Below are 21,196 nucleotides of genomic sequence, written 5' to 3'. Positions count from 1 at the left end.
TCTTCTTCTCTCTCTCTCTCTCTCTCTCTCTCTCTCTCTCTCTCTCTCTCTCTCTCTCTCTGTCTCTCTCTCTCCTCCCTTCTCAACTCCCCCAGGAGCATGGGCCCACAGAGACATCCCCTCCCTTGCACCATAACTATCAAATATATCCCTGGCTTCCTTATCTTTTTATAAAATACAACTCTATAACCATGTAGCACTATCAGCAATAAATGAACTCAGTGGGTTAAATGAATGAATAAATGAACGAACAAATAAATAAATAAATAAATAAGTAAATACATACATACCAAACCTACAACAACATAAAAGAAAAAAATGAAAATCAAAAGAAAATGGTAGTGGACCTAGATGAAGAATTTGAAGGAAGGGATCTGGAAACTGGGGGATGACTTGATCAAAACATGTTAGTAATATGCTTTAGGGAAATGATCGATCAGTAAAGAAAAAAAAGAGGACTAATCAAACAAGGAATTCTGCAATCTCAAAATGTCCTAACTTCAACCAATTCAAAACAATGAAATTTCTAAGAAAATATAGAGATAATTAGTTATTATAAGTAAACTTATAGTATGCTTTTATACAATAAGCACATATTCTCATTATCATTCAATATCATAAAAATCGAATAATAATTTTTCAGATGAATAATTTTTCATAATAAATAAATACTGAAAATATATTAATACTTTAATTTACATATTCAGTATTTTTCAGATATGTCAATTATGATCATGAATAAAAAGTTATCTTAGACATGATATAGTACAGTTATCATAATGATACTAATCCTAAATCCTACTTACTTTTTTTCTTAATGACTATAAAGTTATGAACAAAATCATTATATGAATTCTGATCCCTTCCTTGTTTATTGTCTGGATTTTCACATCTACATCTTAACTGCTGTAAAGCTAACTAAAAATGAAAGTAATTATCTGGTTTATGAATTAGAGGAACATACTCCTTTCATTGTGTTTTCACAATTACTGCCATAATTATAGGTTCACAAGTTAGCAAAGTCAGGATGTGAAAGATAAGGAATCCTACATATAATCTCTTAATATTCTGTTAAAAATAGGAGCTTTGTATGGCATGGTGGGATAATGTCAGCATCTCATGTGGCAATTCAAGGGTCATTCATTTAATATTAAATTAGTAACTATTATTACTGTGAAGATAAATAAGCTTTTAGAATTTTTCCATGTTAAATCCACATAATACATAGAAACACTCTTCCATGGGCCTACCTACTGCTGTCTGATACAGAATCAGGTCGTGTGAACATGACTACATATTTTCTTACCCGAGCCTGCTGAAGAATCGCCTGAGCTTGGGCTTCCTGCGCAGAGATTGTTGGTCCTTTGGAGCTGTCACCCCCATAGCGGAACTAAGAAAAGATAATATGAGCACAAAACAGTCCTTTGACAAATTTATGGGATTAGGTCCTTTAATCATTAGATTAAAAATTGAATAAAAGATTGGCATTTACAAAAGTTCAAGGTCACGTCACAATGAGGTTTCTGTTTGAGAGAGCAATTCTGTCTCAGACTCATAAAACATTGCTTGCTGCAGAGTCCCCTCTATCAGTTTTAAAGCAACTATAAATATATTTTTTCAGTTCAAATTTTATTCCTGATACACTGTTTTTTTTTTTTTTTTTTTTAAAAGCCATGCCTCTTTTAATCTGCAGAAACGCTACCCACTCTGGCAAGACATTCACAGGAACTGCAAGTATATTAGATTGAGCAAAAGCTACATAGGTAGCTCTGCTCTGATAACCAAAGTCTTTGCAATCTCTAAGACCATATGGGAATATAACTGTCTCGCTCATCCATCCTTAAGGGAATATAACTGTCTTGCTCTTCCACCCTTAAGGGAATATAACTGTCTCGCTCATCCATCCTTAAGCAGCTGTTTGCTATTACTATTCAGTAAAATTCTCAAGGTCTGCCTCAATTTTTAACTTGAGATATCATGACTTAATTTTCCACTCCACATAAGGATTTCTTTGAGTTGCACTAAACTAAAACTGATAAATGCATTTTCCTCGATGTGTGGCAGCCTAGTAATTTTATAAGAGACCCAATTTTAAAATGAATAATTTTTGAGCAATGATGAAACTAAAGACTTAACTTCTTTAAGTGATAGCCAATATTAGGGTAAATGGTATAATAATGTGGTAAATAACCTGTTGTTAATTATTCTACAACCCAGGACTGCCCACATGATTAGACAGATTATTTACATTTCACTGAATGAACACTAATCAGAGATTAAAAGTAGTTTAGGGCAAAGAACGCTATTTGCCAGAGTTTTGTTCAGTAAAATGCCTCTGTATTCAAGTTCTGCTTGATTTCTTTCATTCCTTTCCTTCCAAAATGTTTCTACTCAATTCAATTACAGTATTGTTTAGTTACATAATGAAAAGATAGCACATTTGTCTGTATAAAACATTTCTTAAAACCCACTGGTAACATCAGCATGGTTCCAGGAGGTCCAGGTAAACCATCAGCCCCTGGTAAGCCAGGACGTCCTGGAGGGCCCTAGAAAGGAAACACAATGAATAAGATCAATTAATACAATTTATAACGTCAGTGAGCCTGTAATTCCTAAGAATGCACATGCCCTCTCTGATTGGTTAATCTTTTAGAAAGGATTGAATTTCACTGTACTTGTTGGAAAGAACCTGAAAAATACAACTTACTAATGGACAATCAAAATATAGTGCAAATAATGTTTGAAGTTGATAATATAGAATAAAATTGCATATCATGAAACTATCCTATATATTCTGGAGGGGAAATCAGTATGAAGAAAAAGTAAAAAATTTAGTTTTCTACAGTTGAAAACAGGTTTAATTTCACAAAATTGGGTTAAGTATTACTAAATAGATATTTACATAATATCTATTTAACATATAAATAGATATTTAAAGTCTATCTTCTACCTATGTTAAACTATCAACAAAATAGGCACTTTATTAATATAATTACTAAAGTTAAACTGATATTAGATATTCATTAATGAAATTGTCTTAAATATGTGCTTAATAATATACTGAATGTGTATATGCATGCATGCACATATATGTAGAAATTTGCATATGTTTACAACATAGATATACCCGATTATAGAGTATCAAATTTATACATACACCTGCATAAACTTATGTTTGAATGGATGATACATATATATGAGTTTTCAGTAAAAGGAATCTGATTTTTACCAAGTCAAATCTTATTTAGTAACAAAAAATAAAGGATCAAATTCTAAAAGTTAATAACAATGTAGATAGATAAATAGATGGTAGATAGATAGATAGACAGACAGGTAGAACCCAAACTACCAATGAAAGTGTTATTAAAAATGAAAACATGAAAGGCTGTGGGAGATGCATCATTGGGTAAAGTGCTTGCCATGAAAGCGTGCTGATTTGCGCTCAAATATCCAGCTCCTGCACAAATGCTTGGACTGACAATGTCAGTGATGACTTGTAATTCTAGATCTCTGGAGGGGGCAAAGACAGAGAATCTCCTGGGCAACCTGGCTGGCAGGCTCTTGTTTCAACTAGAAACCCTAGTTCAGAATGTAAGATGCCAAGAGATTAATAAGTCTACCTGCATACTTACTGGCACATGTGTATGCACACACCACATACACACACACATGCACACACACACACACACACACACACACACACAGGCAGAAGCAAACACACACTCCCACACACATGCGAATACAGATATGTACACCCATTTCTCGGCTACACATTAAATAAAAAAGGAAACAAACATTTCTATCAAACTCAGTGTCTGAAACTATGCAGATGAGGTTAGAAAAATGGAGTATATCAAGATCATACTTCTTGTGTTCATATTTGAAAAACTGAGTCTACTCTAATTGCCCATGTGCATAGGAGACTTGACAACAAAATTGACTCACTAATCATGTAGATAAAATCTTTATCCCCACTAAAACATGTCTGAAAAGTTAAGTAAAATGTCACACAATCCTAAATTTGTAGACCCTTTATCCCACTCTTCCAACAGAAAAAAAGGCACCATGTTAATTTGAGGAAAACATTAATTTTAAGGCCATGTGCTGCACAGTTGCCATGTAACATCCCCACCTTTCACTCACCCTATCTCCAGGGTCACCGGGAAGCCCAGAAGGGCCTTGTAGTCCTGGAGGACCCATAAGACCCTGCAGAGAAAGAAAATATGATCAGAAGCAATGTCCTGCCTCATCAGTATTCAAGCAAAGGCAGGCCTTTCACACTCAGCGTGCGCCTCCTTTATATTTTATAAATATACCCTTGACTCCCAAACAACGGCTCTATTTAGCTTCCTGTGAAAAGACAACTTATAGGAAACAGTTCTGCATCCAGCACAACTGTTCCTCTATGAGTCTATGTTCAGCATGGAGGCAGACGCCAAGGGAAAACAGGAAGGAAAGCAACGTGCCAATGAAAAGTGGCTGTGGTGGAGGCTGGTCCCAGGTTCCTTCTGAAGAAATGGCTATTCATAAGACTAGACCTCAAAAATGTTGTAGTAAAGTGGAACAAGTAATCATTTAGCTTGCCAGCATTTTAACATTTTTGTTTTTGCAACCACTTAAAAGCATCAATGTCATATTTTTTGTAACAAAAATTTCCTATCTCACACAGGCACAAATATGCACAAATATAATATATAAAGAAAGAGGAAAAATATTCGAAATTTACTTTAAGGCCTATCAATAGAGTTATTCTTACAAAAAATAAAATAAAAAAGAGTTTGAGTCTAAAAGCTCCCCAGCTTGACGGATTTCTTCTATAAATCAAATCACCCTAAAATACAAGCAATTCAAGGATATGGCAGAAATCCTATATCCAATAATTTTAAAAATCAAGCCAAAAAAATCATTTACATACCGCTGGTCCTGCTGGCCCAGGTGGTCCTTCAACAAGCATCCCCTATAACAAAAAATAGCCGTGTAGCTTTTAGCCTTTTGACTAATAGTTTTAAAGCAAATTCCAAATTCATATGATATAAAACAATTAAAATGTGTTTTATGGGAAGATAAAATAATTTGAAATAATAGAAGACATAACTTTTGCTATTACTGAATATGTGAACTAATTGAAAGTAAAATAAATACTCAGACAAATAATATTAGGAAGGAGAACGAATATGCTAAGTGCTTCGGTAGAGAGTACAGCGAGATGCCTTATTAAGCTCTTCCCTAGAACTTAATTACTTAATTTATAACAAAAAACAATTGAACAAACAAAATGCAGGATTATGATAAATATTTGCTATATTAGTGGATGAATTGATGAATTAACTAAAGAAAGGAAATACCTAATTCTAGATAAAATATATTTATTTGTGTTTACTGAAAGAAATACACGTGTCTGAAGTGAACCATTAAACCAACCTACAGCTCCAATAAACTGCTTTCCCCATGTGAAAACTGTGTTTTTTAAAATTGCTTCTTGAAAATATATATCCCTTAACAATACCTTGGGAGCTCATAGCATTAATACAATTATAGTTTCAGATAATCATGCAAATAAACAAAATGAAGTTCTAGAGAATATTCTTGTTTTAAAGTTTCACACAAAAATGCCATATATACTGACCACAGTCACTGCTCCCTCTCTCTAACACTCTTGTCCCATTGTGCTCTCATTTTATTTTGTTATTGTATAATGTACTTTGAATAACATTTCTAATATGGTAATTATCAGTAAACAAATATCAGTAAAATCACAGACTGAAGAACCAAAGCCATTATATCTCAACCACCAAAGATTTGAAATCACAGAATAAAACATGTAAATTCAGAATTGTAAACAAAGAATTGGACCAGAAAAAAATTCCAGCCACTTTCAAAATCCCAAATTCCATAAAGGTGTGATAATTTTATTTTACTGAAATTTTGCTTTCCAGAAAAGTCATTACTACCCACACACCTGTTTGGGAGTAAATTATAAACATCAGAATTTTCATTGAAAATGCAGGGCCTTATGTAATGACAAGGAAATGGCAATTCGTAAATTAAATGATTGCAGCTATCTTTAAAACATATTCCAAAGCACTTACGGGTTCAACCACAGCCGGTTCTCCCTTCTGCCCTTTCTCTCCATATGCACCGTGGCCATTTATCTATTGAGCGAAAGTTAAAAACAGGCTAAGTATTTTTCAATAAGTGAAGTGATATTTCAGTTAAAAATGATTTAACTATCTAGATATATTTACAGCAAACTTTTAGGAAGTGTTCCTTTCATGAAAGAAACATTAAGAATTTCAATAATGCCAGATAAGAAAGAGGACTATTGAAATACCAACAAACTGTTGATTCTTTACATTTCAGTTACAGCAAGTTAAATGTATTTGTAGCCTCAAAACAGTCTCAAAAATAAAAGAAATATTGCCAAATCAAATGTAGAAAACAGCCTAAAATACAAAACTAGAGCTAGTAGTCAGAAAAACAATGACAAGATTATTTAAATTTATCAATGATGAGAAATTTGGGGTACAATTTTATTCACAATAGTTTAAAAAGGAAGACTGCAGAGAGAGCCCAAGACACAACCTTTGTCAACTCCCACTGGGAAGAAACCATCATGGTTCTCTAGGGTTTGGTCAGTATCCACAATGGACATAAGACCTCAGCTGCATTTTAAGCCTGAAAATACATCAGAATGAACACAGAAACATTCCCAAGATAAGACATGCGCAGGGCACAGAGCGTAGTGCTGACTTACGCTTGTTTCTGTGAAATCAGTTTCTGCTGGGACACCTGGGCCAAATTCTTCATTAGGGGAGGTCGTAGTCCTTTCTTCATATTCTTTGTATTCATAAAAATCATATTCACCTAAATCTCCATCTACCAGCAGATCAGAATCCCTGCCGTCTACTCCTTTGTTTCCATACAGAATATCCTCGGAAATGTTTCTCTGGACATCATAATCCTCTCCGGTTAGATATTCTTCAGTAAAACCTTCTTCAACTGGATTTGGCTATTCATTTAAATTGTAGGGAATTGGAGAACATGAAGTTTACTGTTAGTAAAGCAAGGTGAGCATCTGTAACTACAGCCTAATGGCATGAGATAGAAATGGAGTCCATTACTCAAGCAAGACAAGAGTCTAGAAAGAGGCTTTTGGTTCAGTATCACTGAAAGGAATATACTTGTACATACACTGATATGTACAAAGACATATTGCTTTCAAAGCACCTTTCGGCATCAACTGCAAATGTCCACAAGGATTCAACGAGTGTGTTTATTCTCACTACGGACAATTTGCTTGTCAATTAGGTATTACTTTATCGAATAATATCTGAACAAATAAAGTATGTGGATTTTAATTTTATGAATATTTTATGAATCCTATTATTCATAAAATTTTATCATAAATACTTGCTTAGTTTTCAAATATTATTGGATAATAGAGCAAAATACAGTTGCTATAAAGATAAGACTTATAATTTGATATTCATTCTTGTTAGCTAAATATTAGTACCAGTATGTGAAAACTGTTCTTTGTGGTGGCTATTCAAAGTGTCATGCACATAAGGAAATGCCATTATTAACATACCTTATGATTGCAATCAAGGTAAAATTGAATAATCATCCTTGTTACCCTTTGAATTATATTTGAAAATTTGTTCGCAAAGACAAACTGAGTATAAATAGTAGAGTAACATGGACTACATAGGCAGCATTATAGAAAATTAATTGAATGAGAATACAGTTAAGTCATTGCTATAACATTACTGTATTGAAGAACACATACTTCTGCAAGGAAGTTATACCTTGCCTATGATGTAATTTATGTTGCTTAGCACTGATGTAAACAGTTGAGTGAATTTATATATGAAACTCAACATCTTGACCTGTTGTAAATTCTCATAAGAACTGAGACTGGTAAGAGTTAAAATCTATTCACACAATAAATGCTTATAACTCTAAAGGATGTGTTTGAATGGATATAGGTATATTTTATGGAACAGATATAAGTTTCAAATAATTAAATTGTTTGCATTTACCTAATACTAACTTACAAATGATAATAATATAAATAATGGACATGAGTTATTTAACAATATTATACTGAATTTCCTGTTGATCTGTTTTCATAACTAAAATATATGTGAATTATGAAATTTGCAAGGACCTTATCAGACCTACATATCTTGGAATACTTACATGGAAAATAATTGAATATTTAAACCAGAATATTTTAATCATAATTAACATTCTAAAGAATTTTAAAATGTAAATGCCCGTTGTCATTAAAATGAGTGTTCCCATGTAATAAAATGTGAATTGTATCAGTTGGTGATACAATTACCACAGCAGAGAATTCTTCCCCAGGAAGAATCATGCTGTGAATACTCTTTGAAACATGTTTTTAAAAGCTTGCTCAGCAGTAGGAGCAATAAAGAAACAACAGCAGCCAATTCCGTTTGAAAAGTATGGAATTTGTATGAAGCAAAGTGTCATGCAAATTCTGAACTGACATTAACTGTAACTGCAGGTGTTTTGTAATTATGAACCAAGACTTCTGTTTCTCTATCAGAGGCAACTAAAAGGATCCAGTGACTGAGATGCTTTTCCAAGGAAATCTACCAAAACACATTTATACATTTTTGAAAGCCACAGGGAGATTACTGCTGGATTACCTCATTCGATCCTGATACCCGCCTAGGAGTCTCAGTCTGGTAAGGTTCCATTGTTCCATAGTTGTAGTCTTGAAAATCATCCACAATATTTGCCTGATGATAAATTCAAAAGAACAAGGGTTAAAAAAAAAATCTGTAATGTAATCTCAAGTGAGTGATAATCATGATTTAATTGCATTAGAGTGTTAGCCAAATTGGAATTGATCTAATTGGGTTAACACTAAGACTCATCAGAGATCTTCCATCTCATCTAGGACAGATCTTGATTGCTTTGTCTCGCTACCTGGAACCCTAGTTTGGCTTTGGCTGTGGCTTGATTACGTTTCTTCTTCTTGGATGCAAATTTTTCAGATTTGGGGGATGTGAACTTTTTAGGTTTTTTCTTTGAGTTAGTGGTCAAGGTCCTCTTCTTCTTTGTGTAATTGGATTTCTTTTTCTGTAAAATGTCATGAAAGATGGAATGGAAAACATGTAGTGGAAAGAAAATAAAGCATATGGCTAAAAGGAAGGAAATGAAAATGCAAAAATGGTCAGCTCTCCTCGAGGTGCCTCTGTCAAATATAACATGTTATCAATTCACAAAAGCGAGTGATAGGTATGCGGTAAGTCTGAAGGACGATGAAGAGTGGACACCACATACAACAGACAGTTCTTGGTTTTACCTCTGTTTGTGCTACTGTTTCTTCAGTGAAAGTAGGCATCTCTGTTACACTCTCAGCCTCTTTATAGTCTGTCTCCCCATATTCATAGTCATACTCGATTATATCCTCAGGTGCATACTATGTTGCAAAGGAACAAATATTGGGCAAGTTGGTTAGTTGCAAGTAATATTATTAACAGAGTGGAAATCATCTGCTTAACCTTTACACAAAGTAAATGTTAAGAGAGATCATACATGAAGCAGAAATATTCTATTGTATACAGAAGCTAATAACATCAGAGTTATCAAGCAAGCTTTCTAAGAAGTGAACAAGTGATTATGGCTGTAAGAAAAATAAAAGTTTGAATAATGAGTCAAACTTTTATTAAACCTTGAATATTAATTCAAAAGTAGAATTTGTGTTTTGGAAATAGTTGTTAAATATGTTTTAATTCTGTGAAATACCTTCCTATGAAAATATTAATTTTCCTGGGGCTGAAGCTTAATGGAAAAATACTTAGCTAATGCATATCAGCACTGGCTTGAATCACAGCATAGAAAAAAATAAAACTAACAAGGCTATCATTTAAATAGGTTTGGTTTTTCAATACATAAAATAGAAAGAATGGCCTTATGAAAATATGAAAACATATTTACATCTGTGGGGGGAAGGGAGAAAATAAAAATAACATGAATAAGACTATATTTGGAAAATACTAACTTAAAATGTATTCTTAATTCACTCATTTTCTCTGAAGGAAACCTAGGAAAAACTAGAATTGCATACCTGGTATTTAGTGACTTTCCTTCAAAATGAGTGAATGTTTCTAGATGATGTAGCCAATGGCAAATATAAAACATAGACACAAAAAATCCCTTAGTAGTTTTGTTTGTTTGTTTGTTTGCTTGAGACAGGGTTTCTCTGTGTAGCCCTGACTGTCCTGGAACTCACTCTGTAGACCAGGCTGGCCTCGACCTCAGAAATCTACCTGCCTCTGCCTTCCAAATGCTGGGATTAAAGGCATGCGCCATCATTGCCCAACTCCTGTAGTGTTTTGCGAGGGTCAAAATACCAATTTACTAAAATATATAGAGACTATTTAGAACTTGGTAAAATATAAAGTTGTGAATAGACAACACACATATGCATATATACTTTATATATAGTCTTCCCTATATTTATGAAAGTAAATATATATATATATATATATATATATATATATATATATATATATATATATATATATCACATGCCTCTAATCCCAGCATTTGCAAGGCAGAGACAGGTGGATGGTGCATTTCTGAGGTCTAGGCCAGCCTGGTCTACAGAGTGATTTCCAGGACAGCCAGGGNTATATATATATATATATATATATATATATATATATCACCATCTGCCTAGTCTTTCCAAAACAAAGAATAAATAAACAAATAAAAACAAAAACAAAAAACCCAACCCAACCAAACCAAAAAAAAAAAAAAAAGANAAAAAAAAAAATCAAACGTCCTATACTTTGGAGAACATTTTTTTCCACTAAAAAAATTTGAAAATATTGTGAAAATCAATATAAGGAAGAACAAATTGTTCTAAATAAAGCACTAAAACCCTGGGAGCGGAAAATAAAATAGATTTTAGGTGGACTAGGGGCAGGTTGGATAGGTACAGGAGCATCGGGTGTATGTGGGGAATGAGATGGAGTGAGAGATTGAGGGGAGCAAAGGCTAGAACTGGGACATGCAAACCTACTGCAGTGGGTGGTAGGGACATCCTTATGGAGACAGGAGGCAGGGAGGAGGAATGGGATCTGGAACAGTCAGAGGATGGACCAGGAGAGGAATAGAATCTGGAGTGTAGAATAAGTAAGTGAGTAAATAAATAAATAAATAAAAATTTTAAAAATTAATAAAATAAAAAAGAAAGTTTGGCTTCAAGGTCATATATATATATATATATATATATATATATATATATATATATAGAGAGAGAGAGAGAGAGAGAGAGAGAGTTTTGGTTGTTATCTTGTAAAGGCTTTTTCTAGTGGTAGATATGGAGCATAAGAGAGAAAAGAAGAGAAGAGGAACTAAATGGAGTTCCAGAAGGAGAAACCATTATCAGGATATGTTTATGAGGAAAGGCTCTATAGTCAATAAAAGAAAAACAAATGAAAAATAAGTATGATGCAACAGACAAATTAATCTTTACTCCATGATCACACCAGCAGAAATTTGGAACGTGGTGAAGATGAATCTTCTGAAAATGAGAATCCTTGTTCTTCACCCAATTGTTTAAAAAACAAAGCAAAACAAAACAGTGCCTGGATGAGACCTGCCATTCACAAGGACTGACAACAGTAGCCAAGACATCCCTGGCAGGAAGGCAGGTTTCTCTTATATTCTTTCATTGGTGATCTCCTTCCCTTGGCTTTTCCTTTCACTTTTGTCATTAAAAAATGAATGTCAGGTGGCTCTTCTTTCCATGCATTAGACATAGAAAAGTCTCATACAGAACTTTAATATCTAATTTATTATAGATTCAGGAGATAATTTAACATGTTACAAATAAGCCAGAGACATAATTTGAAGATTACTTATGACGCTATATCAGATACACTAAGTCCATTGATGTATGAAGTTGTTAGGACTGAACAAAATCTATCTAGAGCATACATCTCTCATTCCCTGATAAGATTGTAACTGTGGCATGTATACGCACCTGAATTTAGTGTGAATTAGATGTGTTACAAAAAGAAGAAAGGAGTTAGAAAATAATAAATATTTGAGTAAGTTTGCCTATGTAAGTTATTAATAGGATATTAAGCAATGTATCCGACCTACGTTCCACATTATACTTAATGTTTATACTTGAGAAGATAGCATTGCTTTCTTATTTTTAGTCAGACTACCTGAAGATTAACTAGAAAAATACAAATTCAGTATATGAAGAAACATATAAAGACTACCATCTAAATTGATTAGAAAATCAGCTTAAACTTTTTTAAATTTCTTAGTACTAATATAAAATGTTTATTGTTTTCAACTAGCAATATAATTAATTAGAGTCAATTCTTCTTGAATAATTAAATATAAAACCTTTTATTATGATGAACTAGTTTAAAAGCTTTTAACCAAACTCCACAGAAAACCTTCTTCTTTTCTTCCACAAAGCAAAGGAGTATATTTGCTATAGGAAAGGGATTTTATTTTTCTTATAAAAGTTGCAAATGAAAAATAAATATCATTAGTTTTCAACACAGAACTAGTGACACACATTTGATCTGTCAGCTATAGAAACCTACACTTAACCCGATGGTTTTTCTCCAAAGCAACCATTACAGTATAAAGAACTTCAAAACTCAACAAATAATACATCCAAGCAGTTTTTCTTAGTTCTTTCATATTAGCTTCCTAATACCATTTACCCTGTTTCAAAAAAAATGACACTACTGCTAAATTGTGGGGCAATTTATTAGTAGTAAATTAGGACAACAGAATTCAATGGGATACATACATTACAAGCTAAAATAATGTCAAAATTTGTAATTTTGAATTTTAAAATTCAAACAATAATAATTTGTCATTTGTATCACTTATAATAATGGAACAGATTAAAAGTCCATTCATTCTAAGTAGTGGAAACTCAGTGGTAGTAATAGTGTATTTTTTTAAAAAGAACATATATACTGTTTGACTTGTTCTTGAAATGGAATTTTGTTCTCAAATTTCAAACACCCTTTTACAATTTGAAACTCTTAGTTTTAAGAAAATAAATAACAAAATATAGTTTTGTCAGAAAATAACACACCAATTGGTATCCATTGCCAAATGTTCCACCCTGAAAATGTATTCATGCAAGTAACATTAAAAGGAGCAATCCGGTTGCATATGTGTCTGAAAGAGAGAGAGGGGCATACACAGAAGGGCTTGGAAGGAGGAAAGGGAAGGCAAGAAATTATGTAATTGGATTACCTGAAAAATGCTTTACATTATAATTAAAACAAAAACATTTTATTACAAATTAAACCACAAACTATTTCCTGTTTAAATTGTTTACTTTCCTATGAGAAAATAGGAAACTGAACATTGAAAATTCGTGAAAATTGAAACTGAAGAAACTCTCTTTTACATAACAGAGCCTAAAAATCTTTAAAATAAATTTCAATTTTTTTTCTCTTCAGGAAGAACTGTTCAAAACTGGGAAACTGCCACTATACCATAAGGCATACTCTCCCCAAACACAAGTAGTTTTAACTGCTTAAAGCAAAGAGTAGATATATAGCTTTGAGAAATCAACTCTGAAAAATAGGAAAAACATTCCAAATTACCTTTGAGCAAATTCTTCCTAAGGACTCTTAATTGAAAGTATAGTTTAACTAAAACTGAGTAGCTATGCCATAAAGGAGGCAGAGCCAAACATGTGCACCTTGAGGCCTCCTGTGCCTTGTGTCCTCACCTCATCAATGTGTGGCTCCTGAGCCTGGGCAGCCTTGGATGTTAAGTCACAATCTGGACTGTAATGGTCACAGTAGTCATATGCTGCCTTGGGGTCTCCTGTGATCAGGAACTGCTGAATATCACCCTGTAAAGAGTCAGGCACAGAGAAAGTCAGCGTCTGAAAATACAGATGCCTATAGACTGCTTGTAAGGTCAAATGGCCTATATTTATATGAGTATAGAAGAGAAATAAACACATATGATTATCAAGATGAGTCTTATAGGACTGAGAGAGAAATTAATAATCAATTACACGGCGCTGACTTACTTTCCAGTATAGAAAATATACTATATATTAATCAACCTACTAGTATTCAATTTTACAGAATTCAAAATTGAATACGAATACTCAAAGAAAAAATTATACATGCAAAGAATATGTACTTCCATGGCAAAAAAAGTAGATTAGTTTACACTGAAATGTTATTATTAGGGAAATCTGTAAGGGAATATTTCAGTAGAATCATGTTTAGAAGAAAAAATAATGATCACTTACAAGCTGAACAAGAAAGAAATACAGCAAAAATAAACACAATATTTATAAATACAAAAGCATGAATTTACTACATTGTTGAGAAAAATATTTTGGCAAACATTTAAAACCATTTATATAAAATTTGTATATATTTATATAAAGACAAATTTTATAGATGTTTAACAAGATTATCTTAAAGTTTTAATTTCATGAATTTCAGAAACAACACAATAGAGAAAGACGTATTTAATTCATCAAGAAAATTTTGTAGAATTAATTTGTGTACCACATCTCTAGTAATCTTAGAAATATAACTATGGCCACAAGTCATTTATCCTGACAAAATCCTGTAAACTTGAAGACCTAAGTCATTTTATATTTGAGAGCTTTCTGACTGTACGTCCTGAATCAACTTTGAACCATTTCAAAATTAATCCATCTTTGCTGAATTTTTTTGAATCTGCATTATTTATTTTATTCCACTGCTTACTTTTTTCTATGTGATGTTATTATTCATTTTTATTAGATATTTTCTTTATTTACATTTCAAATGTTATCTCCCTTCCCAGCCCTATCACATCCTCCCTCCCCCTGCTTCTGTGAGGGTGCTCCTCCACCCACCCACCTAGTATTACTTAAAACTAGGTGAAATCATGAACATTAAATATAAAAGTCTTGAAATTTAAGAATTAGGGAAACATTGATAGCATAATTATAGCACAATACTCATTTATCCATAAATATGTTTATTGAGACAGTGTTACATACAAAATATTGAATACAGCATTAGAGACACCGAGGAATAATTTTGAGTGACTGGATCTTTAATCATTTAGGCGATGAAACTCGGAGAACATCTTCCAGAAAGTTTCTCCTCAGTTATTAAGTTGGGAAGGGTCACCATGAATGGGGATAGGACCATTCAGTGTTTGGGCCTTGAACTGAATAAAAAGAGGAAGGCATGCTGACTACCTCCGTTCACTGACTCCTCTCCCTGTATGAACAAAATAAACTAATACCTCAAGCTCTTGCTCCTGTGCCTTCCCACTTGTGGCAGACTGGACTGTGGAACTGGGAGCTGAGGGAATTTTTTCCCTTAAGTCTTTCCTGCCAAGTACTTGGCCATAATAGTGACAGTCTAACGAGCACAGACCAAAAAACATAAGCTCACATTATTTCAATTTTTAACCATTTCTAAACAAGCTATATCATTTTCCAAAATGACTAGGCTGCTTTATATTCTCACTAGCATTAGCTGAGTGTTCTCCATATTCTCCTAACATTTGTTATTTCATATTTCTTGATATTTACTTATTTATTTATTTATTGTGTAAGGATTGTGTGCATGTGGGAAATTCTTGGGAACTTTCAATCCCTGTGATTGAAATCAGGTCATGAAACTTGGCATCAAGCACCTTCACCCATTGAGCTAATCATGGATATAATAACAGCAATTTGTGTTCAATAATTATGAGGATTTTTAAAATATACTTAGTTAACTATGTGTTCTATTAATGAATCTGATTCCTTTTATATCAGAAATGTTATAAATTAACTCTTTTTAAAAACTGTGTGCATGACATATACACACATAAATATGATATGTGAGAGAGAAGTAAGGATGAATATAATAAAAGTATGTCACATGAAATTCTCTAAAAATTGTATTATTTTTGAAAACCTATGCGCTTAAAAAGGGGCTCATATACAGCATCACAATTGTTGATTTAATGTCCTTGATCTGAGAGGTCAAGAAAATTTTCTGTTTGTTTTTGCATAACTGTGTGTGTGTGTGTTTCTTTGCCTATGTCATAATTTTATAAGGATTTTGCTTATAGTTTTAAGTTCAATACCTTAGATAAAAACTGTGTCAAGGCCTATTGGCTTTTGTGGAGTAGTTGCTGGTTTTACTGCTTGCTTGTAGCTCTGTAATATTTTTCTTGATTTTGGACACAGAAATGTCTGTTCCATTACATGATGATGAACACAGATTTGCCATATCCCATGTTAAAAGGTTGGAACCTTCAAGTGTGTCAGGAGGCTTTTTGTATATTAGATCACATCTACAAATAGAAAATTTTCTGCTTGGTGAATAGGCTTGCTAATACAAGAGCTATGAAGAACTTTTTTAGGTCTTTCCTGAACATATACACAGTTCTCTGTAACCAGAGAAATGCCAACTTCTGTATGTTACATGGATTCAAGTTATTTAGTAATTTCATGTTATTGTTAATTAGTTGGTTCTCTTAAAAATCCTTTGAACATGTTATGTATGTATGATTGTATGTATATATATATATATATATATATATATATATATATATATGTGTATATATGTATATGTATGATCAGATAGCATCCCAAGAAGGAGAAAAAAGCAAATATAATTTCCAATGAAACATGAAATACAGCATGGACAGTTAATACCCAACTAAAAATACTATAGAACCTTTAACTGTTTCCAATCTAAATTTTTACTTTCTTATATCATGAAGCAATATAGGAAATTGATGAAATAAATATTTTTCTGAGTGATATTTCAATATTTTGTATACATATATGCATATAGGTGAATTATGGTATTGACCTGTGGAGGCTCAAAAAGGCATAAAAGAAGTTAAATATATTGGCAGCATTTTAAGAACCAAAACTTTTCAATCAAGCACACAGTAGCTACAACTGGACTGTTAGAGATGAAGAGTTACCCAAAAGAGAATACTGAATGCATAGTTCTTTATTCTGGTGCCTCATAAAATAATAATTGGGTATCACTGGGCACATAGCGAAATGTCACAGTGGTTTTAATTGGGACCTCTAGCGCCAAATTTTTCTGCCCAAACATCTGGGATAACAAGTCTGTTTAATTGAATTAAAATGAACAAATTGAGAAATCCTGTTGAGCAACCATTCCAGGGATACAAATTATCAAGTTATATATGTAATTGCTGAAACTCATGAAATATAGTATCTTATATATGTATTCTATTTTGTAAAATAGATTTTGAGAGGAATATTGTTTTTCCAAACACTTACTATTCTATTTATTGGACTTTACATCACTAATGGGGTGGTGCTAATGTTTCCACTATAAATTCTTATTTCAGTATTTAATAGTTAGCCATAAAATATAATATTGGAAAATATTGGAAATTTCTGTAAAAATCTAATTTTCCCAGAAAGCATCACACACTGTTTTGTATTAACTATATGCTGTATTGTGAACACAGTCTATAAATAATCCTGAGTATAATAACAGGTGTAATGAGCTGTAAATATTATTTTCGATGCTATAACATTTTCCAGAGCTGGAAAGGGGTGAAATTACCAACTAAAACTGGCATCTGTACTGTAGCACTGGAGGCATGAAAAAGACATCTTCATTCTCACATGGTCTAAAAGCCAAGGTCGAGGTAAAAATCATGGAATTACCTCATGATCTACAGCTGTGTCAACTAGCTATACAATATAGTATTTTTGTATAGAATATAGGGACTTACCAGAAGAGAGCAAAATGATTGTAGGTGATTAAAAAAGAAAAAAAAATGCTTTGTGAACAAATCAAGGAATGGCGTTATGCAGTGCAGAAGAATAGGAGAATGTCACCAGAACTTTCATCACTACCAATTCAATTATATACATAATTACATAATTACGTAAGCTTATTCTTACCAAAATTTAATGCATATTAACAAACTCTTGCTCTTACTATTTTGTTTGATCTCTCTCTCTCTCTCTCTCTCTCTCTCTCTCTCTCTCTCTCTCTCTCTCNCNCNCACACACACACACATACACACACACACATGTGGGCACACATGCCTCATTTATTTAATAAATAAATAAAAATATTTTTGTTTTGAAAGTTTTACACAATATTTTATATAGCAATTTTTTTAAAATTGAGATTTACCACATAAACTCACTCTAATGTATGTACATGTTAAGAGTCTAGTTTTGGTTCCAACTGGCCTGTTTGTGTGGGCACAGCCAGTGTTTGGTTGACTTCAACTTCGAGTCTGACTACCCACTGACTGTGACATAGGACATTGATCCTCACAGAATAAACCATGAAAATGCAGGCTCAGCTAAGCTGTTGTAACAGTACATGGCTATTTGAATGATATGACCTGTAGATGGAACTTTTGCTTCATTTGGGATACCAAACATGTTCCATTACAACTGACATGATAACCTCCTAAATGTCAAGCAATAAGCGTCTGCCCTTTCCATAAGGCTCTCTGTTTGCTCTGTGTCTTAGATTTAAGTTCTCATATTAAAACTTGGAAGTATCTTTCATTTTAAAATTTCCATCTCCTTTTGTTAAAATCTTAAACAGAAGAAGCAATACAACCATTGACTGTGCATCTCAGGGATCTTTAGAAATTTCCGGAGTTAAATAGTATATATACTTTAAAAATGTAAGGAATCACTCTGCTGCACTTTGGTTCCACAAAGTTATCTAGCATCTATATTTCCCATAGCACACCCTTGACTGTATTGGCATGCAGCTTATAGCAAGGTATCTCACTGTAAATGAACACTCCATAAAAATTTCATACAATGTAACTAGCAAATAAGAGTTAGCTAGTTGGGGAATCTCTTGGACGGGGAGAAGGAAGGATTCAAGGAGCAAGACAGGTTAAGAACAATACATGAAAGCCTATCAACTAATCTTGGGACATGGGGGCTTATAGAGACTGACTACATAGCATGTGTAGGATGAACCTAGGCCTCCTACACATTTGTAAGAGCTGTGCAACATCTTCTTCACGTGACTCTCTACAGGAGCAGTGGCTGCATGGCTGCCTGTGACTCTGTTGCTTGCCTTTGGATCCCTTTGTCCTACCTGGAGTGCTTTCTCTAACCTCAAAAAAAGATGCAACTAGTCCTACTGTAACTTGATATGCCAGTCAGGGTGGCTATCTTTGGGAGGCCTGCCCTTCTTTGAGGAAAAAGGGAGGGAAGTTGAAGGGAAGGGAGGAAGAGGTGAGGAAGTGAGGAATCATAGGAGAGGAGAGAGAGGAAGCTGCAATTGGGATGTATAGTTAATTATTTAATGAAAAAGGAACTTACGAAATCCACAACCAAAAAAAAAAGAGCTTTTCTTCCTTTTCCTTTTTTTTTTTTAGATACTAGATCAATAGATAGTAGAAATATATTCTAAAGAAAAAGTGATTGTACTGGTTAATTTTGTGTCAACTTAACACAGCTGGAGTTATCACAGAGAAAGGAGCTTCAGTTGGGGAAATGCCTCCATGAGATCTAGCTGCAGGGCATTTTCTCAATTAGTGACCAAGGGGGAGGGCCCCTTGTGGGTGGTGCCATCTCTGGGCTGGTAGTCTTGGGTTCTATAAGAGAGCGGGCTGAGCAAGCCAGGGGAAGCAAGTCAGTAAAGAACATTCCCCCCATGGCATCTGCATCAGCTCCTGCTTTCTGACCTGCTTGAGTTCCAGTTCTGCATCCTTTGGTGATCAACAGCAGTATGGAAATGTAAACCAAATAAACCCTTCCCTCCCCAACTTGCTTCTTGGTCATGATGTTGTGCAGGAATAGAAACTCTGACTAAGACAGTGAGTGAGAGGCAATAATGGCGATGCAGCCATTATCCTGTAGGCAGAAAAAAGAACGGGGCTACTCAGAACTATCTTCAGTTCTAAAAGTATGGTGATACATAATGAAATCCACAGGCCATTAGTAGCAATTATGAATATTTCTCTAAGAAGAGATTTGTTTCCATATAGAACAGTAGAAGAAATCCAGTGGCCAGCAAGATGCTTTCTCCTGAGTTGATTATTTTCTGTTGCCTCTTGAGTTTTGTACCATAATACTTGACCTAAAAGATTAATGAATTACAGTCTCAAGCTTGTGACCTTACAAGGCTTTAGTAATGTCATAGGTCATTGTCACAAAGATAAGGAGGAGGAAGAGGAAAAGGAAGAGGAGGAGGAGGAAGAGGGGAGGAGGAAGAAGAGAGTTATTATCTGCTGTTTCTCCAAACCATATTGCTAGTACTTCTTTCTCTTATCTTATGGCCAAAAGTATTTTCCTTAAACTGTCTTTCACCAGACACTTACAGGCACATAAAATGGAAAATACCACCAAGGGCTGGAAAAGTAGAAATGCTCCCCTCCACCATACCATTTGGATTAACACAGGAGTCTCTCTTCTTTACCATTAAAGTCATGTTTGAAAGTATCCAGTTCTCGCTGAACTCATTTTATAGTTTGGATGTTTAATGTCCTCCAAAGACCTTATGGTAAAATTTTGCCCCTACAGGGAGTGGGGGATATTGGAGAGTGGTAGACTTTTAGAAGGTGGAGAAGTGTTTGATACTTTGGCCATAGGGTAGGTGGAATCTCAAAGTGGATTTGGGACTCTGGGTATTTCTCTTGATTTGTTCGATTGTGACTATTCACACCTTCAATTTATAGCTTTAGCATGATGTACACTCATCTGTTCTTTTTATCAAAGGCCAAACCGTGATGTCTACTGATTGGAGAAATTGAACTTTCCAAGGAGTGAGTTACTTAAACTTTTCCTAAGGTAGATACCTCAGTAATTTTATTTAAATAATGCAAGTCATTTAATATAAATGTTGCTAACAAATAATAAAATCATCCCAATGATTTTGTCTAAATGTGTCAAGGAGGGTTTAGATAATCTGGACATTGAAGAGTTTGAGCAAAGAACTGCCTCTTCAACAATGGTGCTCTGAAACCTGGCTAGCCAGATGTAGATTAAAAGTAGAAGGCTGTGCCTTATTTTGTAAAATAATCAATTATAAATTAATCAATGAACCTTATATGACTCTGAAACTACTCAAGGAACATTTTCAAAATATCAACTTCCAAAATAGGCCTCACAGAATGCCAAATATAACAAGATTTCATCAAGCTAAATACTTTGGCCCAGCAAAGA

At 33.7% G+C, this 21,196-nt stretch overlaps 1 protein-coding gene across 3 annotated transcripts in view; it reads right to left on the bottom strand.

Moving 5' to 3' along the window:
* The window catches only part of Col11a1 (collagen type XI alpha 1 chain), a 189,588-nt gene that overhangs the window by 118,216 nt on the left and 50,176 nt on the right, over window positions 1-21,196 (bottom strand). The window contains exons 5-13 of one of the 3 annotated variants that reach the window (XM_021195733.1): window positions 13,766-13,891; window positions 9,338-9,454; window positions 8,676-8,768; window positions 6,755-7,009; window positions 6,090-6,152; window positions 4,916-4,957; window positions 4,144-4,206; window positions 2,472-2,546; window positions 1,307-1,390 (exon numbers count right to left, since the gene is read on the bottom strand). In XM_021195733.1, the coding sequence (XP_021051392.1) occupies window positions 1,307-1,390; window positions 2,472-2,546; window positions 4,144-4,206; window positions 4,916-4,957; window positions 6,090-6,152; window positions 6,755-7,009; window positions 8,676-8,768; window positions 9,338-9,454; window positions 13,766-13,891 (918 nt within the window). Of the gene's footprint in view, window positions 1-1,306; window positions 1,391-2,471; window positions 2,547-4,143; window positions 4,207-4,915; window positions 4,958-6,089; window positions 6,153-6,754; window positions 7,010-8,675; window positions 8,769-8,958; window positions 9,112-9,337; window positions 9,455-13,765; window positions 13,892-21,196 lie in introns of all 3 variants that reach the window. The other 2 variants (XM_021195732.2, XM_021195734.2) reach the window with 2 other exon arrangements.

Source organism: Mus pahari, chromosome 4, assembly GCF_900095145.1.
Source record: "Mus pahari chromosome 4, PAHARI_EIJ_v1.1, whole genome shotgun sequence".
NCBI lineage: Eukaryota > Metazoa > Chordata > Mammalia > Rodentia > Muridae > Mus > Mus pahari.
The sequence above is the reverse complement of the archived record's forward strand: the minus strand, read 5'-3'. Positions and strand labels throughout refer to the sequence as shown.